At 38.0% G+C, this 15,859-nt stretch overlaps 1 protein-coding gene across 1 annotated transcript; it reads right to left on the minus strand.

Moving 5' to 3' along the window:
• Positions 1 to 310: 310 nt before the first annotated feature.
• Positions 311 to 14,535, minus strand: gabrz (gamma-aminobutyric acid type A receptor subunit zeta). Its single transcript, XM_057359360.1, has 10 exons — positions 14,239 to 14,535; positions 11,532 to 11,609; positions 5,706 to 5,806; positions 5,447 to 5,514; positions 4,526 to 4,743; positions 4,084 to 4,166; positions 2,713 to 2,850; positions 2,431 to 2,583; positions 2,132 to 2,325; positions 311 to 1,901 (listed from the first exon to the last, which is right to left on the minus strand). The coding sequence occupies exons 2-10, from the start codon at positions 11,582 to 11,584 to the stop codon at positions 1,566 to 1,568; spliced, it is 1,344 nt and encodes a 447-aa protein (XP_057215343.1). The 5' UTR covers positions 11,585 to 11,609; positions 14,239 to 14,535; the 3' UTR covers positions 311 to 1,565.
• Positions 14,536 to 15,859: the final 1,324 nt, after the last annotated feature.

Genomic DNA, 15,859 nt, shown 5'->3' on the forward strand with positions numbered 1-15,859 from the left:
AACTGTTCCGTTGGAGTCAACGGAGTTGACGTGACTCTCTCTCTCAATGGCTCTGCCACAGCCCAAAGACATTTGTCCAGTAGAGAATATAATGACACAATGGTGTGTTGACCAGTAAATAAGAATGCTACAATGTTTTGGAAAATAAACCATTACCTAATAGGCTATTTATTATAAACAGAATCCGTGTGACATCATATCCGGTTAGTGAATTCGTCAAAACAAATATTTTGCACTGCAGCCATTTAGGGATTGTGTGGTAAAAATCATTAATTTAATACAATAAAAAGTCATTAAAATCAGTCCTGTTTAGATTGTGTAACTTTTTATTTTATTCAAATATCTGAAATCTGATGCATCTGAATTTCCATGCATGGAACGGCTACATGGTTACTGCCTCCATAACTTTCATGCATGATTAAAATAACAGTATTGTTAATTATATTTGGCAAACATTATTTTCAGTATTCAGCTAGTATATACCAAAACAAAATGCTCCTTAGGAAATTCATATTGCTTTTGTAATTCAGAACCCCTGTGCAATAAACACAAAACATTTGTACATCATGGTTTGAGCAAAAAAATGTGACATTCGCAGTTAAAGAAATTATTTACTCACAGAGATCAGGTGAATACCTTTTTGAAAAAGGTACTAAAACCTTCCAACTCTATGACATAACAACAGGAAATATGACATTAACAGTAATAAAATGAAACAAGACTTCTTTTAAATATAAGTGTTACGGCATTTGCCACAAATAGTCCATAGTTGGGCCTACTTTAACTAGATCACAGAGGCCTAGGTTACATAAAAGCCTCTCATAAACAAATAAAAAAAATAAAAAAAACAATGTACAGCAGAATTAATTATCATGCAAATAATACAGAATCATTCACAATCAGACCTGCTATCCCCCATAGGACAACATTTTAATAAACATCACACAGAGAAGTTGCAAATGATTTAAAAAACACTATATATACATGTTTGGCAGTTGATAACACAAACACAAGACATATACTTGTGAATTTGTTAAAAAGCATACCTGCCAAAAAAACTATGAAGGTGTATAGATTCAGATTCTTGTACAGAAGTAATGTTGTATCAATAAAGTCTTTGGTCCAGCTTCTTATTACTGTACCTTGGAGCTGTCAACTAGCTGAAACTATTTCCATGTTCAATTTACCAGTTGTTTTCTTTAGCTTGTTTTTGTCCATCATATTATGTATTTTTGTGCTTATCATGAAACTTATATAGCAATTTACATCCAGACCGATTTTGTTGAATGCGAATGAAGCTCCATTTGAAAATGAAGGCCACATATTTCAGACACACAGATGGATATTAATCGTCAAGCTGTACATATTGTACAAATCTGCATAAATCTACACAGTCCAAAGTCAAATCCTGATGCATATTCAAAACATTAATTGAACTGAAATGCATGCTGACATGTACGAGTATAAACCCTCAGGTAAACTGTGAAACAGAAAAAGGAGCACATAGCCTTACACATACATCTTTATAAACTCCTCAATGCACACACACACGGATGGCAGGAGCTCTAGAAGTAAAGGTAATAGGTCCAGTAGAGAAGGTTGATCATAATGAAGGAGAGGGGGAAGGTCAGTCGTGAGTAGTTATCGATATAGTGTGGATTCTCTATTTTGCAACAGTTCATACAGCGCACGACTCTCCGTGTTATTGCCATGCACTTGGTGCATCGGTTTTGGGGATGAGAAGAGCTGATCTCCTCCTTGCTGTCGCCAGGGGTGGGGCTGCCAGCGTCGCCCACCCGAGACAGCATCTCCTCCCTCTTACGGACTCGTAGGGCGTGGCTGCCGATGGAGGTGACGATGCCGTTCATCTCATCCTCCCGCTCCTGCATTTCCTGTCCATACTGATCATTACAATGAGACATAAATGTGTTGCATGTGTACTTATGACAAATGTTATGGTGATCTTACAGTAATAGAATAGTTGCAACAACGATAAACATCTCATTTATATTTGTGGGTATACACACTGCATGTACCTGTGCATCTTACGTACAATTATCTATGGATACAAATGAGATCACCCTGGATCATTTTGATAGAGTTGCGATAAGGTTTTTTCAAAAGTTCTCACCATGTACGCATTGGCAGCATTTGGCTGGTGTAATGTGCAGAAATGGGCGACTGCGTATTCAATCAGCGCACCAAAGATGAAGCTGAAACAGATGCCCAGATACACATCAATGGCTTTGATGAAGCAGTTGGCGTTGGGCAGAGAAGTACGAGCCCCCATCATCAGTGTGGTCATGGTCAAAACTGTGGTCACTCCTGTAAACAAAAATACAGAACATAAATCATTCGCACAGGACGAATTAATTAATGAATTAACAGTGATCACATAATTAGCAACCAACACGCACACCTCATTCTTACCTATGCAGATGCGAGCTGGTACCGATGACTGACTGATCCAGAACGAGACCCAGGACAGAACCACCAGTGCACTAGAAGGCACATACGTCTCCAGAATGAAATATAAGATGCTCCGCTTGAGTTTGAAGTGAAAGATCAACTTTGGGTAGTTGCCTGTAGAAATAATAATACATTAATAGAAAGTAAGCCATTAAATGCTCCAATGAGCATTATTGTGTGTGCGCGCGCGCGCGCGCGCGCGTGCGTGCGTGTGTGTGTGTGAGTGTGCGCGTGTAGACATACCAGTCTCATAAACAGCCTCAGATTCTGAGGTATAATGATCCTCAAGTGTATATTGAGCCAGTTGTAAATGATCGAGACCACTAACGGATTGGTTCCCCCGAGTCCAGTAGAAAACAACATCTTTCACATTATATCCCCCTGTGAAAAACATAATTTCAAACTAGGAGCCAATTATCACCACATAATAAGTAATTTCAGTGCTAAAGGCTTATGTATTTCTACATTTATCCTGCAGTAAGATATTACTGAAGTACTACTTATTTTATACGCAACACAACATAAGACTAAATCTCTATATTGCAGATATTACAAATAATGTGCACTACAAATGAGCTGTAATACAGAATGAGCACCTCTAGGTGGCACTGTGTCATACAATGTGCAGGGCGATGGGGCTTTCATAGTTGTCTGAACTTGAAAAGATTAGTTCTCTCATTTGGAGTAAAAAATGTAAAATATGTCATTTCTTATTTCCCAAATACTGATCTGTTAAGGACAAAACGTCAGGATTAATATCGCTTGTTTTGTCTACATCCCAACAGAAAAAAGCTTAGAGCTTAAATTAGCTACAGTCTTTTTAGCAGGATCCACAGCCTAAAAACTGCCAATACATGCTGTATAAGTACTGCCATATGTCACTAAAATGAGCAAATATAACATGATGGCCATATGTCTCAGAAAAATCAATGAACATAAAATAAACGCTTTAAAACTTTCATACATTTTGAAAGTTAACATATGGAAAATCCTGCATCCGAATAAATATTTCACAACGTGTGGGGAAATTTCAGCGCGTATACCTGAGGCATATATCATTTGTGACATTAAAATTTCACAGGATTTGTACAAATTTGGAAAATGGCTTAAAGTGTGCATGTTTATGAAAGTGGCCTAGACCCTCTAACGCTGCCACACATCATGTTAAGGACTTGTGTGACCTATATGTAAAGCAGATCACATGCACTTTAAAGGAAATGACATCACACTGTACTGATGATTGAGGGAAATGGAGCATGCACACTAAAGGCCATTGCACATTGAGTCCGAAATTTGCGTCCGAAATATCCACACGCTAAAAAATAAATATGACCTCATGTTATGTCAATCACATTTATACACTGCCTCCGATATTTTCGTCCGTCATAAAAAATTCGGACTGGGTTCGACTGCGTTTTTTGCATTTGTAGCAAGCATTTTTAGCTACATGTTTTGACAATTCAGAGACACCGTACAAACGAGCGCCAAATACGAAAAAATGCATACGAAAATTTCGGACAGTATGTGCAAAGACCTTAAGACTATACAAGCATCTTCTGAGGTCAACTCTAAGCACTTATTCAGTCACACTGTTGCTAAAATGTGAAGGCATACAGCTTTCAAGTTGAAGGGTGCATGTCTGCCTGTCCATGGGGTATTTGGTCAGGTCCATACTGCAGGCCACTGTGGTTGTAATTCTAGACAAAGAGAGTGAAAAAGAAAAATGATATTGTTGCTTGCATAACACTGGAAATCAGATCACTGTCAATGAACTTTCCAGCTTAATTCCCAATGCCTGCTGGTGTCTGTACACTAGAGTATATCACTATCAATCAAGCACATTAGCAGAACATGATAAATCACCAATACTGATCTACCTCTCTGCCTCCTCAATGAAAATTTCATTCTCCAAAACCACTAAATCAGCCCTTCTTCCCACCGCAGTTCACAGAAGGTTCGGTAGACATTTACTCCCTGTTCTTTCCATGCATCCCCTATCATAAGACCCCAGAACAATGTGACTGATGAACAGATCCAGTGAATGACATCTCACTACCTCAGGGCATACAGCACAGTTCCGTTGGGAAATATCCGGATCAGTCTGTTTTCGACAGTGATGTCATGCAGGAAGGATTTCTTGGAATCCACAATGAATGTGTCGGGGACCCAGAGGAGCTCCACCAGTCTCCCATCCAAACTTAAGCTTTTATTGCCATCGAAGCACAAGCGTTCATCTGTCCAGCGCTGACGGAGAAAAATGGTGGCTGTGTAATCCTGAGGAGGTAGAATTTGATTAGTCCTGATGCATGTATCACATCAAGAAGTTGCTTGATATTTGACATATGGATCATATGGATGCTCATGTGCTTTTGACTGGATTTCTTTGAAAATAACTGGTGACACAGTTTTGTTAAAAAGAACCATCTGTCCATTTAATACGTGTTTGTTAGTTAGTGTTGTATTTTTTCGTTCTTCAAGATAAAAAATGTGTATAAACATAGACAGTTTATAGTAGGGATGCACAGACACCATTTTTAAAGGCAAAGTACGAGTACCGATATTTTTTCTGGTACTCGCCGATACCGATGCCTGTAACTTTTCACAACACAGTGAGACCAATAAAAATAGAATAGCTTCTTAATTACAAACAACTCCACCTTAAACACATTATGAAAAATATAACAATTTTATGTGTTTTTCACAACCTTCCAAAGCAAATTTCACTACAAATTTCTCAGTTATGTCACACGAGGTATCGGTCTTTGGATCGGTGCATTTTTACGAGTATGAGTACAGAAGCTTAGTATCGGGCATGGATCCCTAGATTATAGTATAGACATTTAAAATAAACTATTTAGTTGGGTACTTTTGCACTAAATAAACATTACTGTTTCATTGACCTAAGTACATTTACAGTACAGTTGCATATGCTTTAAAATATATATATATAAACTTTTGGTTACTAAAATGATCTTACCATATTGATTTCTGATATTGTGTATATGCTGGCAATATCCAGACTCATGCCTACAGTAACAGGACCATCTGAAAAGAAAAACAACAACAAACACTGCATTCAGTGAACTTAATTTACATGAGTTTATTCCAGCCTGGAGAGCTTCTATTGTTTTAATAGCTGTAGTTAATGATGTTAGCACTTTAGGAGAACATAAACTTTAAAATCCACTTATGCAAGATAATAGTGTGTGTAAATGTAAAAGCGCCGTTCTCCGTACTCCCAAAGAATGGCCTAAGGTACTTGTTGTATCCCTTCATCAGCTTCTGGATAGTGGGAGGCAAGATCTCCTCTGTGCTGGCAACAGAGCCATCCATGATCCTGCAAAAACAGCCAAACAGAAAGCATCCACAGATTCAGCACTGCGCTATCTCACAATGCAATGCAGAGAAGCAGAATAGCATACGGAATGTTACTTCTGCCACCGAGCTAAGGTGGGTTTTGATCATGTGGACTTGCACATAATTGCCAATAAGATGTGACCTAGTTTTGAAAACTCTGTATATTTCTGAGTTTCATCTGTTCTCTCATTAAATCACTGCCACCGACTGTGGCTTGTGCGATTTGAGTGTCGTCAGTGATGGTAGGAGCGGCTGTGTTCTCTCTCCGCTTTCTACTGTGTAAAGGGCCTTTGAGCTTCATATGCAATTCAGCTTCAGGGTAACATCCCAACAGAGAACACCAGCAAATGTAGGAAATACTTCAAGAGACGTTTGATGAAATAACCTGCTTGGTTGACACTACACAATACTCTCATAAATATTTGAGACGGAGAAAAAGAACAACTCTGGGCCAGGCAGGGGAATGGAGAGACTATGACTGTTTTCTCATGGGCAGAGAGGTACACATCGATTTTACTGCTTCTTCGCACAGCTGTTGTTTGCCAGTACTCTTAGTTCCCTAATGTACTCTCTTCGGCTTCCAAACATTCCTATAGCCCCTTCTCATTGGTGACTACCCACAATCTTATTTAAAGGAGTCATATGACACGGCTAAAACAAATATTATTGTTTGTTTTAGATGTAATGCAATGTGTATAAATGATTTAAGGTTCAAAAACGCTGTATTTTCCACATACCGTGCATGTTTGTATCTCCTCTTTGCCCCGCCTCTCTGAAACGCGCAGATTTTTAACAAAGCTCATCGCTCTGAAAAGCGAGGTGTGCTATGATTGGCCAGTTAACCAGTGGAACCAGGTTCCAAAGCAATTGTACTGACAGTACTGACTTGCGTATACATTTGGGCGGTCTTAGTCAACTCTGTGTCTAATACATGCATGGGCAACTTATAACACACCAAGACACAGAAAAACACGTGTTCGCGGCATATGACCCCTCTAACTTATAAAGACATACAGTTCAATGGTGTCCAAAAGTCTAATACCATCCTGAAAAACAGGGATTTTAAAATATAATTTAAACCTGTAAATAAACATACACGTAAAGTTTTAGGATTTTGAAAAACTTTAAACAAATGTAAATGTTTTGAAACATCTAAAAGTAATGTTGTGGGACAACAAATGGAATTGCAGTTTGTTTGTGTGTCTGGATTGGGCACAACATACAGTAGCAACCCTGGCTCAACCAACTGTGTTTTGCAAGTTAACTTTGAATCAAATGTAAGCAAATTGTAAAACTGATTATGTTAACTGTGTGAAAAAGGTAAAAATTTCTTTTAAAAGACAAAAGATGTTGTTACATGCTATACAAGACTCAGGTCATGTGATAACATATAGACCATCAGTTTTTCTGAAGAAAGAACGTCATACAGGTTTAAAATGACAAGAAGGTGAGTAAATGATGACAGAAATGTCATTTTGAGGTAAACTACTCCTTTAAAGAAATGGGGTACATATTAAAATTCTATCAAATCCTGAAATGTATTTTAATTGTTATGCTGCCAACATAATTTGTATTAAATTGTATTCAATAAACAGAAAACAGAAGCAATTTTAAAACTTCTTCATTTTTGAAAGCAATGCCGATCTTTAAATCAAATTCATGTTCACCTGTGTGTCGAAATATAAGGATTCTTTTAAACTTTGTTAAACTTTGAAATGAAAATGCTAAACACACTCAATTGTCCCCATGTGCGAGAGAGGAAAAACAATAAAAAGCACACTACGCAAAAGATCAAAATACAGACAGTGAGACAGATAGTGAGTGAGTGAGTGAGAGAGAGACACGCACACACATAGAGGAAGACAGCCGGAGAGCTTCAGGTCATTGGCGTGATGTTTCTATTATTACTCTGATTACTTCCTCAAAAACAGGAAGTAAACCATGCAGGTCACTGAATCTCTATAGACACAGTGGCTTTTTCAATAACACAATCCACTCAATTCACTTCAATGATACTGAACTGTTAAACCGATAAAAAGCTTTTTTGTTTGTATATGATGGCTTATTTTACTTAAAGGGATAGTTCACCCCAAAATGAAAATTCTGTCATCATTTACTTACACTTTTGTGTTCTGCAGAAGAAAGAAAATCATAAAGGCTTGAAATGACAAAAGAACAACGGCGGTACCCATTCACTTGCATTAGTTTTATGTCTGTAGAAGTTAACGTTTGCCGCCATTGTTCGGTTACCAACATTCTATAAAATATCTTCTTATGTGTTCTCCAGAAGAATGAAAGTGTGTCAGTTGTCAAGTATTTTGACAATTAAAACCATTATGCTCTTAGTCATGTTGCACAACACTGACACTTTCTTTCATGCAAACACTTATGTCTTGACTTCTAATGCCATGCTGTCAGAGTAAATAGATAATAGAGTAAATTAGGGAAAATGACATTAGAGACATTAACAGTGCTCTGATGCATTACATAAAATGATTGATGTTTAACATTTAGAAATCCCTAAATGTTTTAAATTGCTGAGATAAGCAGCACAGCATCCTTGGGGAACTCTTATTACTTCAACATGAGACATATACTGTGCCATTTACATAAGCCAATACAATATTAACATTTACACCATTTAATTTAACAGACACTTTAATCCATTGTGACTGACAAATATGAATGCCAATAAGACATGAAAACTGCATACATATGCATACCAAACATGCTTTAACATATTCAATACATAGGAAAGTGCAAGAATTTAGAGTGTATGTTTTTCTCAACCAGAGTGTTTTTTACTCTACATTTCTTTCCATAATTCTCAACCAGCGTTGAGACTAAATCCAACCCACGTCTCATGCGTTTATGCTGACTGACGTGTTGTGTATGGAGGATGAGTGCTTCCAGGAGGACTGTCTCCCAAACTCCGGTCCACAGGGACTGCACTTCAAGCTTGTAATATCAACTCCATCTCCCCTCTGCACACAACATCATATCATATCATTTATAACTCTTACTCAGACTGGGAGACCTTACCATAGACTTCAGAATTGAAATACTTTGTTTAGTGTTACATAACCTAAGAGAGTCAGTATGGAAAGCTATATGAAGGCTGTCAATTTTTTTACTGTACATAAATCGGATCAACTATTTGTGGATCACCAATAAACCAACCAACAAATAAATAAATAAAGAAATATGTGTCTGCTAATTTGTTTATTGAAATGACAGAGATCAGACCGATGACCTAATTTTTTTCAGAAATCTGCACGCAGCTGATACCAGCGATATGATCTCTCTCTTTGCGATCTGATTTAAGTCTGATTTCCCCAAGAGTGTCAAAGAAATAACTTCTTACTGTACTGGGGTTCATGCATTAAATATGCCTTTCAAAATAGAGCATTGAGCTCTCTCATCTACAAAATATTTCTACAGGACATTTAATGCGTTTCCACAGATCTCTGGCATCTGACCTACAAAACAGAACTTCAATCATAGATGTGTTTATTACGATTTTTTGTTATTTAATGTTCTGCCTAAGGTCCACTTATAATGTAAAGCTGTTTTGTGCCCACATTTAAAGGTACTGTAACCTTTTTTTCTCTTGTAAAATGAACAAAAAAACTATTATTGAGCAAGTACATCAATGTTCAAAACTGTCTTCTTACCTTACCCTGATTCGCAATGGTAAGCTTATAATAATGATATATAATTTGAGCTGTCTGGTCTGAGTTTTATGTAATTGACTTCAACCCCATATAGAATAATTTTGCAAGTTACCTGCAGTTTTATGTTTTAAACCGAGATTAAAGAAAAAAAAACAGATTGCAGATTTAAAGGTGCAATGTATGAAATGTAGCGCATCTAGTGGTGAGGTTGCGAACTGCAACCAACGGCTTACTCCAAACATCACCCCTCCCTTTCGGAGCACTATGGTGGCTGAGACAGAACTAAGATGTTGTCTCGTTTTGCTTATTTGCCGAAGGAGATAACGTGTTCATGAAACGCACTCTGTAGAGCAGTTTGTCCATTTAGGGCTACTGTAGAAACAACATGGCGAATTCCAACGGTGTATGTAGATAGAAATAGCCCATTCTAAGGTAAGAAAAACATAACGCTTCATTATGTAAGGTCTTTATATACCTCTGAAGACATAGTTATGTATATTATATTGCATATCTGTCAATACATCCTCCAAGGAATTACACATTGGACCTTTAAGATGTGTGTGTAAATAACCTCTTTTCGTATATTACATTATGGGCCAAGCTTTTGATCACCCAACAGGCATCACTGACATATACACATCATTATTTGTTATGCATTTCTGTCTGCATACTTTGAAATAGAAGTCACTTTTAATAAATTCATCTGCTAAAATGTAAACGTGTGGATGCGTTCTTCTGACACCAGAATGTTTTTTCCAGTACAGTTTCAGTACATGTTTTTTTGGACTTGCAAGTTTTAAGTTCTGAAAGTTACAGTACGATAACTAGGTACTATGAAATCATACTGCAACTTTGCCAACTCAAGTTCAAGCTCTTTTATCTCAAAAGATCAAGGAGAATCGGATTCTTCATAATACGACCCTCCATCTAAACACTGCTGGCTCTATATAAATTTCATACCAGGCTATCAAAACCCTCCTCGTGTGTGGTATCTAATTCAACAAAGAAAAACCTTAACAAGGCCTTTTGCAAGATTAATCCTTCAAGACTACATCCTTATATGGTAAATGCTATGTTCCCAAAAAGGATACATTGCTCTTTTTTTGCCTTTTTAATTCAGTCATGTAATGGATGCCGAATTCCCAGCCAAACTATATATACACCCACTAAAGTCTCCAAGCTTGCCAGCAGGGGAAACTAGAGACTGGAGAGAAAAGCAGGACAGGAGGGGTCGGGGATAGCAGATGGAGATGGGAATTGGTGATGCCACACCTCTTCAACAACCCTCCTTTGATCTTTTTCAGAATTATCGTGACCATCCTCCCATCAAAGCATGAGAGGTCAGGAACACCAGGAACACTGATGAGATACATATGCCATTAACTGATCGTAAACCTAATCTGAATGTGAACAGCCTTGATACCTCCAGTAAACCGACATGTCCTGTCTTCACACCATCGCCGGTAATCACGTTAGCATTGCAGCTACTGTACCACTGCATGCACAGATAAGCCCGAGCAGGCGGAGAGAAGAGGAGACGCTGTTATTTTCATCTGTACTCATACATCGACCGCAACGGACTCATTCAGGCTCATCCAAAAAGTCTACACGGATTAGCTATAATACCATCCTTCCTTTCGCTACACCTTTCAGCGAGCCTACATAATCATGTGTGAATGGATACTTAAGGCATATAGTCTTTTATTTGCTGCCAAAAGAGTAAAACCTAAATCACACTGGGCTTGTCATCTGAGCAGAGACGTCATTCCGAAGGCTTATCGCCCGGGAGAACTTGTTGACAAAAATGGGCTTTCCTGCCAGCGTCGAAAGTGCCGTGTTTACCAACTTCACAAAGTCATTACTAAAGTGAATGCACATCCTACACTACATCAAGTTTTTTGAGATATAAATAAATGAAGGGAAATTATAAAAGAACAACACAAAAGCAAGCGTAGGATGCAATTGTGGTCAGCTAGCCACATGACAATGATAAAGTGGAATAGGATTCAATACGACACCCGGGCGTCTTACCTGCTGATGAATAGGAGGAGGAGCACAGAGCCCACGAAGCTACACACGTGCATGGCAGCTCGAGCGTCAGGCGTCTCACTGAGAAACGGGAGAGAAAGAGGAGAGAGATTATGCAGAGATACAACAGATTTGTCTGTAGAGATTAAGCATTACTGACAAATTTTGCTGTCAGCAAGAGCTCGACCATTTTCGTTTGATGAGCCTGTTGTTCTCTGTAAAATCAGGGCATGTTTTTTCAGTCCAACCTAATTGTGTCTAAGGACATATTAGTAAAAACAATTCACCTCATATAATGACTTAAGATGTACTGTATGCATGTGGTCGAGTTTGAGTATTGCCTTGTTACAGCAACTTTGCGCAAAAAGCCCAAGCTGTCATTGTTAATTCTAATGTGACTTTTGCAAATTAGTAACGGAGACTTGGACGCATCTTATGATGACAGATTCTGCATCAGTGGTTTAAGAAAATTGTCTCAGCAACCTCAGTCTTATAAATTTGACCCCTGACTTGTTTCAAAACACAGTACTGTGTACATTAAATGTGTGTATAAATTCTCAATACCAGAATATCTATTTTGGTCGGAGTATTCGGCTATGCAAATGCCGTACCTTTTTATCTGGCTTTATATTTCAAAGCTCCTGTTTATCTTCTGTTTGAGTCGCCATAAATAGTCTAATTTTGCTCCGTCTTTCAGCACCATTGCAATTTGTGTGCAGCTGTGAAGATGAGTTTAAGACTTTTGCCCTGAAGCATGCGTTCATACACACACACACACACCATGTGCAATGACATAAAAAAATTGTGACTCGAATTTATGCGCTACTGAAGGTAGTCATGCAGTGGCCATTTGAATCTTTTAATGATGACATTGTGGAGTCGAGAACAGTGTCTGTGTGTCTCTGTGGATCATTCAGGTTGCAATAAAACCACATGGCAAATCGCTACACTAAATCACACTAATAAAAGTTGAATCTCTACTTGACTTGGATTATGTTTTTCAAACAAAGACACACACACCAACACAAACAAACAAAAAACACATTACGAGGTTGGTAATGTGTAACATTTTTCAATCCTGCCTGTCAGTGCTTCACACACAACACCTGCTTCATCTCCAAGATCAGAACAACTGATTTAGCTATTTCATTGTTTATTATTCTGAAGCTCTCGGCTCTTTTCTCCCCATCAGATCTTTTCATGGTAGAAAGTTCTGCTGTTCATAAAATGGGCTTGAAGCTTAAGCTTTTCTGTAACTTGCAGTCTTGCTTCACCCATGTCCAAAACTTCCCTTTGCACAAAAGCTGTTTTTCCAATGCTCTTACCAACACTTGTGGTCTTACAGTATGACTCACTAGGGGCTTGAAGGACTCATCTGAAGAATGACTTGTCACTCATTTAAAGTGACAGATGACATATTTCGTGTCACCAGGACCTTGGAACTGACCCCACAGGAAGGGTACACTGGACACTGGACAACCTTCCCATGAAACCCAAAGGGTCTGAAGCATGCTGTGGTTACGGGCGTCAGGGTATTGGTCCGAATGCCACAGACACTTCACACTCTTGGCTTTCTTGTGCCTTCAAATATAATAAGACAGCTGCATTCCTTATCCTATTTTTCTTAATTGAACACATACTGGCTATATTGACTTCAAACACCAGATATCACTGTGAAAATCTAGGTCAGTGAATGACTGAAATCTGTAAAAAAAATATCTCGATGACTGGGTTAAATTATACTGTTCTTTGACAAACCGATAAAAATATCTCAAGCAAGAACTTTCCACATTGATCATTCAAGCTAAACAGGCGGAGAATCCGAATCATTTTATTTGATCATTTCATTATAAAGGCCATTTCAATTTCGAATTAAATTCAGAACATACCAAGTTTCATTTTGCTGTTTATTTGTGGACATGATGAAACAGTGAAAACATCTTTCCTCATAGAATATTGTAAATAATTAAATATGCATGAGGAGAGAGAACTTACAGGGCAAATACCATATTCTTTCCTTTGATAGAGATTATCTGCGTATCGCACCCAAGATAAGTGGAAACTTTTGCTTCAGCTGATCAATTACCAGATAACAGTTTGAAACATGCAGATTTGAAAACCATGAAAAGCCCTCAACTAGTTACAAAAAAACTCTGAGAACATATGCTGACTTCCATGTTGTAACTTACAACATGGAAGTCAGCATATGTTCTCAAAGTTTTTTTCAGGCCAAATCCTATTACAGATGGTCAGTTGCATTAATATGACATTATTGGCTGCATCGTTGATATCATTATTGCTGCCAATAAGCTTTCAAGTCACTTTGGGATTCACAGTACTTTATTTTAACTTCAAAGAGACTATATTAAATTTGACGGAGGATGACAGGAAAACTATTAACATTTTAAACTATATACACAATATCTAATCGATGTATTTACAGTAGCTATAAATTATAGAACGCAATTTAATAAGTCACACAAATGATCGTCTAATACAAGAATATGAGACAAAATACGCAGCACATAACACCGAGTTTTTGAAAACAAAAAATATTAATTAATAATTTCACGTGAAATAAATATACACATGCGTGATCAATCACGCTTTCCGTACATAGCTGTCGATCAAATATTAGAACTGAATTGCATTCACATTCAAAAACGTAGCAGCATCAGATAGACTGTCATATCGGAAGCGTAATACTTACATTTAAATTCAGTCGATCGTTTGCATTTCCAAACTGAAGTCAAACGCTTAATCGCTCATCTGCGTGTGTTGAATCGGCTGTAATTCCGAGCCATTTAGTTGTAGGTAAAAACAATGCAGACTTTCCGTGGTTTCTAAGCGCTGGAATCCGTCATCCTCATGCGCAACTTCACAGCAGTCAAACTACTGGTTGCATCCCAGACACATTCTGCGCTGTGCGCATAGCATAAGAGCCTATCAGTGATAGACCATAATGATTCAGAGGTGATTGGTGTAGAGAGGGAACAGTCTAGAAAAGATATTTGGAAAAAATACATTGAATCACAGTGGCAGTATAGGCTAATTATCACATAGAGTACTTCTTTTTTCTATCGGCTATATTGTGTCGCATGTAACCATCATCTCTCTGCCATGACAATCTGACTTCATCAATGTATGAAGTTTTTACATGCTCGCCCCATCTGAAAATAAAAATGGGATATTGCATCATACATTGAATGGAACACCCCAGGAAATGCTGTACACTAAGCACAGAAACAGCAATTCCGGGAAGCTCCAGTTCCAAGGAACCCACAGAACTGGCAGGTTTCCGTAATAAATCCACTTACCAATGGGGTTCTCCATATAGTTGCCAGAAGGCAAATGGATGCGATTATAAGTGTTTTTTGTTTTGAAACTGATGAATGTCTTTGCAACACATTTTCGAGATGAAAATATGTGCACATCATAGTATGGTTGGCTTAGGGCTATTAAAGTTTTGAGAAGGTAACTAACTAAATTATGAAGAAAAACCCTGAACATACAGTGAGCGTATACAAACTCTGATGTGCTGCATCTATCTTCATCTACCACCTGCGCGTCTGTTTTTGGCAAACGACATTTACTGCATATCCATGCACATGATCGTGTTGCCTGTCATATTAGTCACTACACAAGATACATTCAAACGGGATCCTCCCACATTACTGCAGAATACAAATGGTTTCAGGGCTGTGATGGCGAAGGCTGTGGTTTTCTGTCCAGATATCTAAGCTAGCTCATGCAAATACAAGCGATGCAGTCTGCCTGCAACTCTCTCACACACATTTAAATATGTCCTTAAGTGTTTCATCCCAAATTCTGCATCGACAATGGATTTTATTCATTATTTATTATAAGCATGACAATAGACATGGTACAAGATGAACTGCATAAAGATAATACAGAAATTATGCTGATTTATTGGGTGGCTGGCAAGTGCGAGAAGCCAATTTGCTGCTGAGAATATCAAAATAATTTACATTCTCATGTCCAATGCACAAAACAGGACCCACAATCTTATCCATAACAGAAAACATGCAAAAAGAAAAAATATAGGTCACACATTGAAGATTTTTCTTTTCATGATGACTTAAAGGTTGTGTTTCAGCAACGATTTGCTGAACTGATGTGGGACGATCGAGCAGGCTCTTTTGTGTACATCACATACGACACAGTGGATTAAAGTCAAGCAGTGTTTGATATGCTATTTAAATTTATGCATTTGGCAAACGCTTAAGTGACAGACAGGGCTAAACATTTGATCAGTCATGTAAGTGCTTATCTGAGAATTGAACACATGACCTCAGTGTTGTTTGCGCAGT

This window comes from Triplophysa rosa, linkage group LG18 (assembly GCF_024868665.1).
Source record: "Triplophysa rosa linkage group LG18, Trosa_1v2, whole genome shotgun sequence".
Lineage (NCBI taxonomy): Eukaryota > Metazoa > Chordata > Actinopteri > Cypriniformes > Nemacheilidae > Triplophysa > Triplophysa rosa.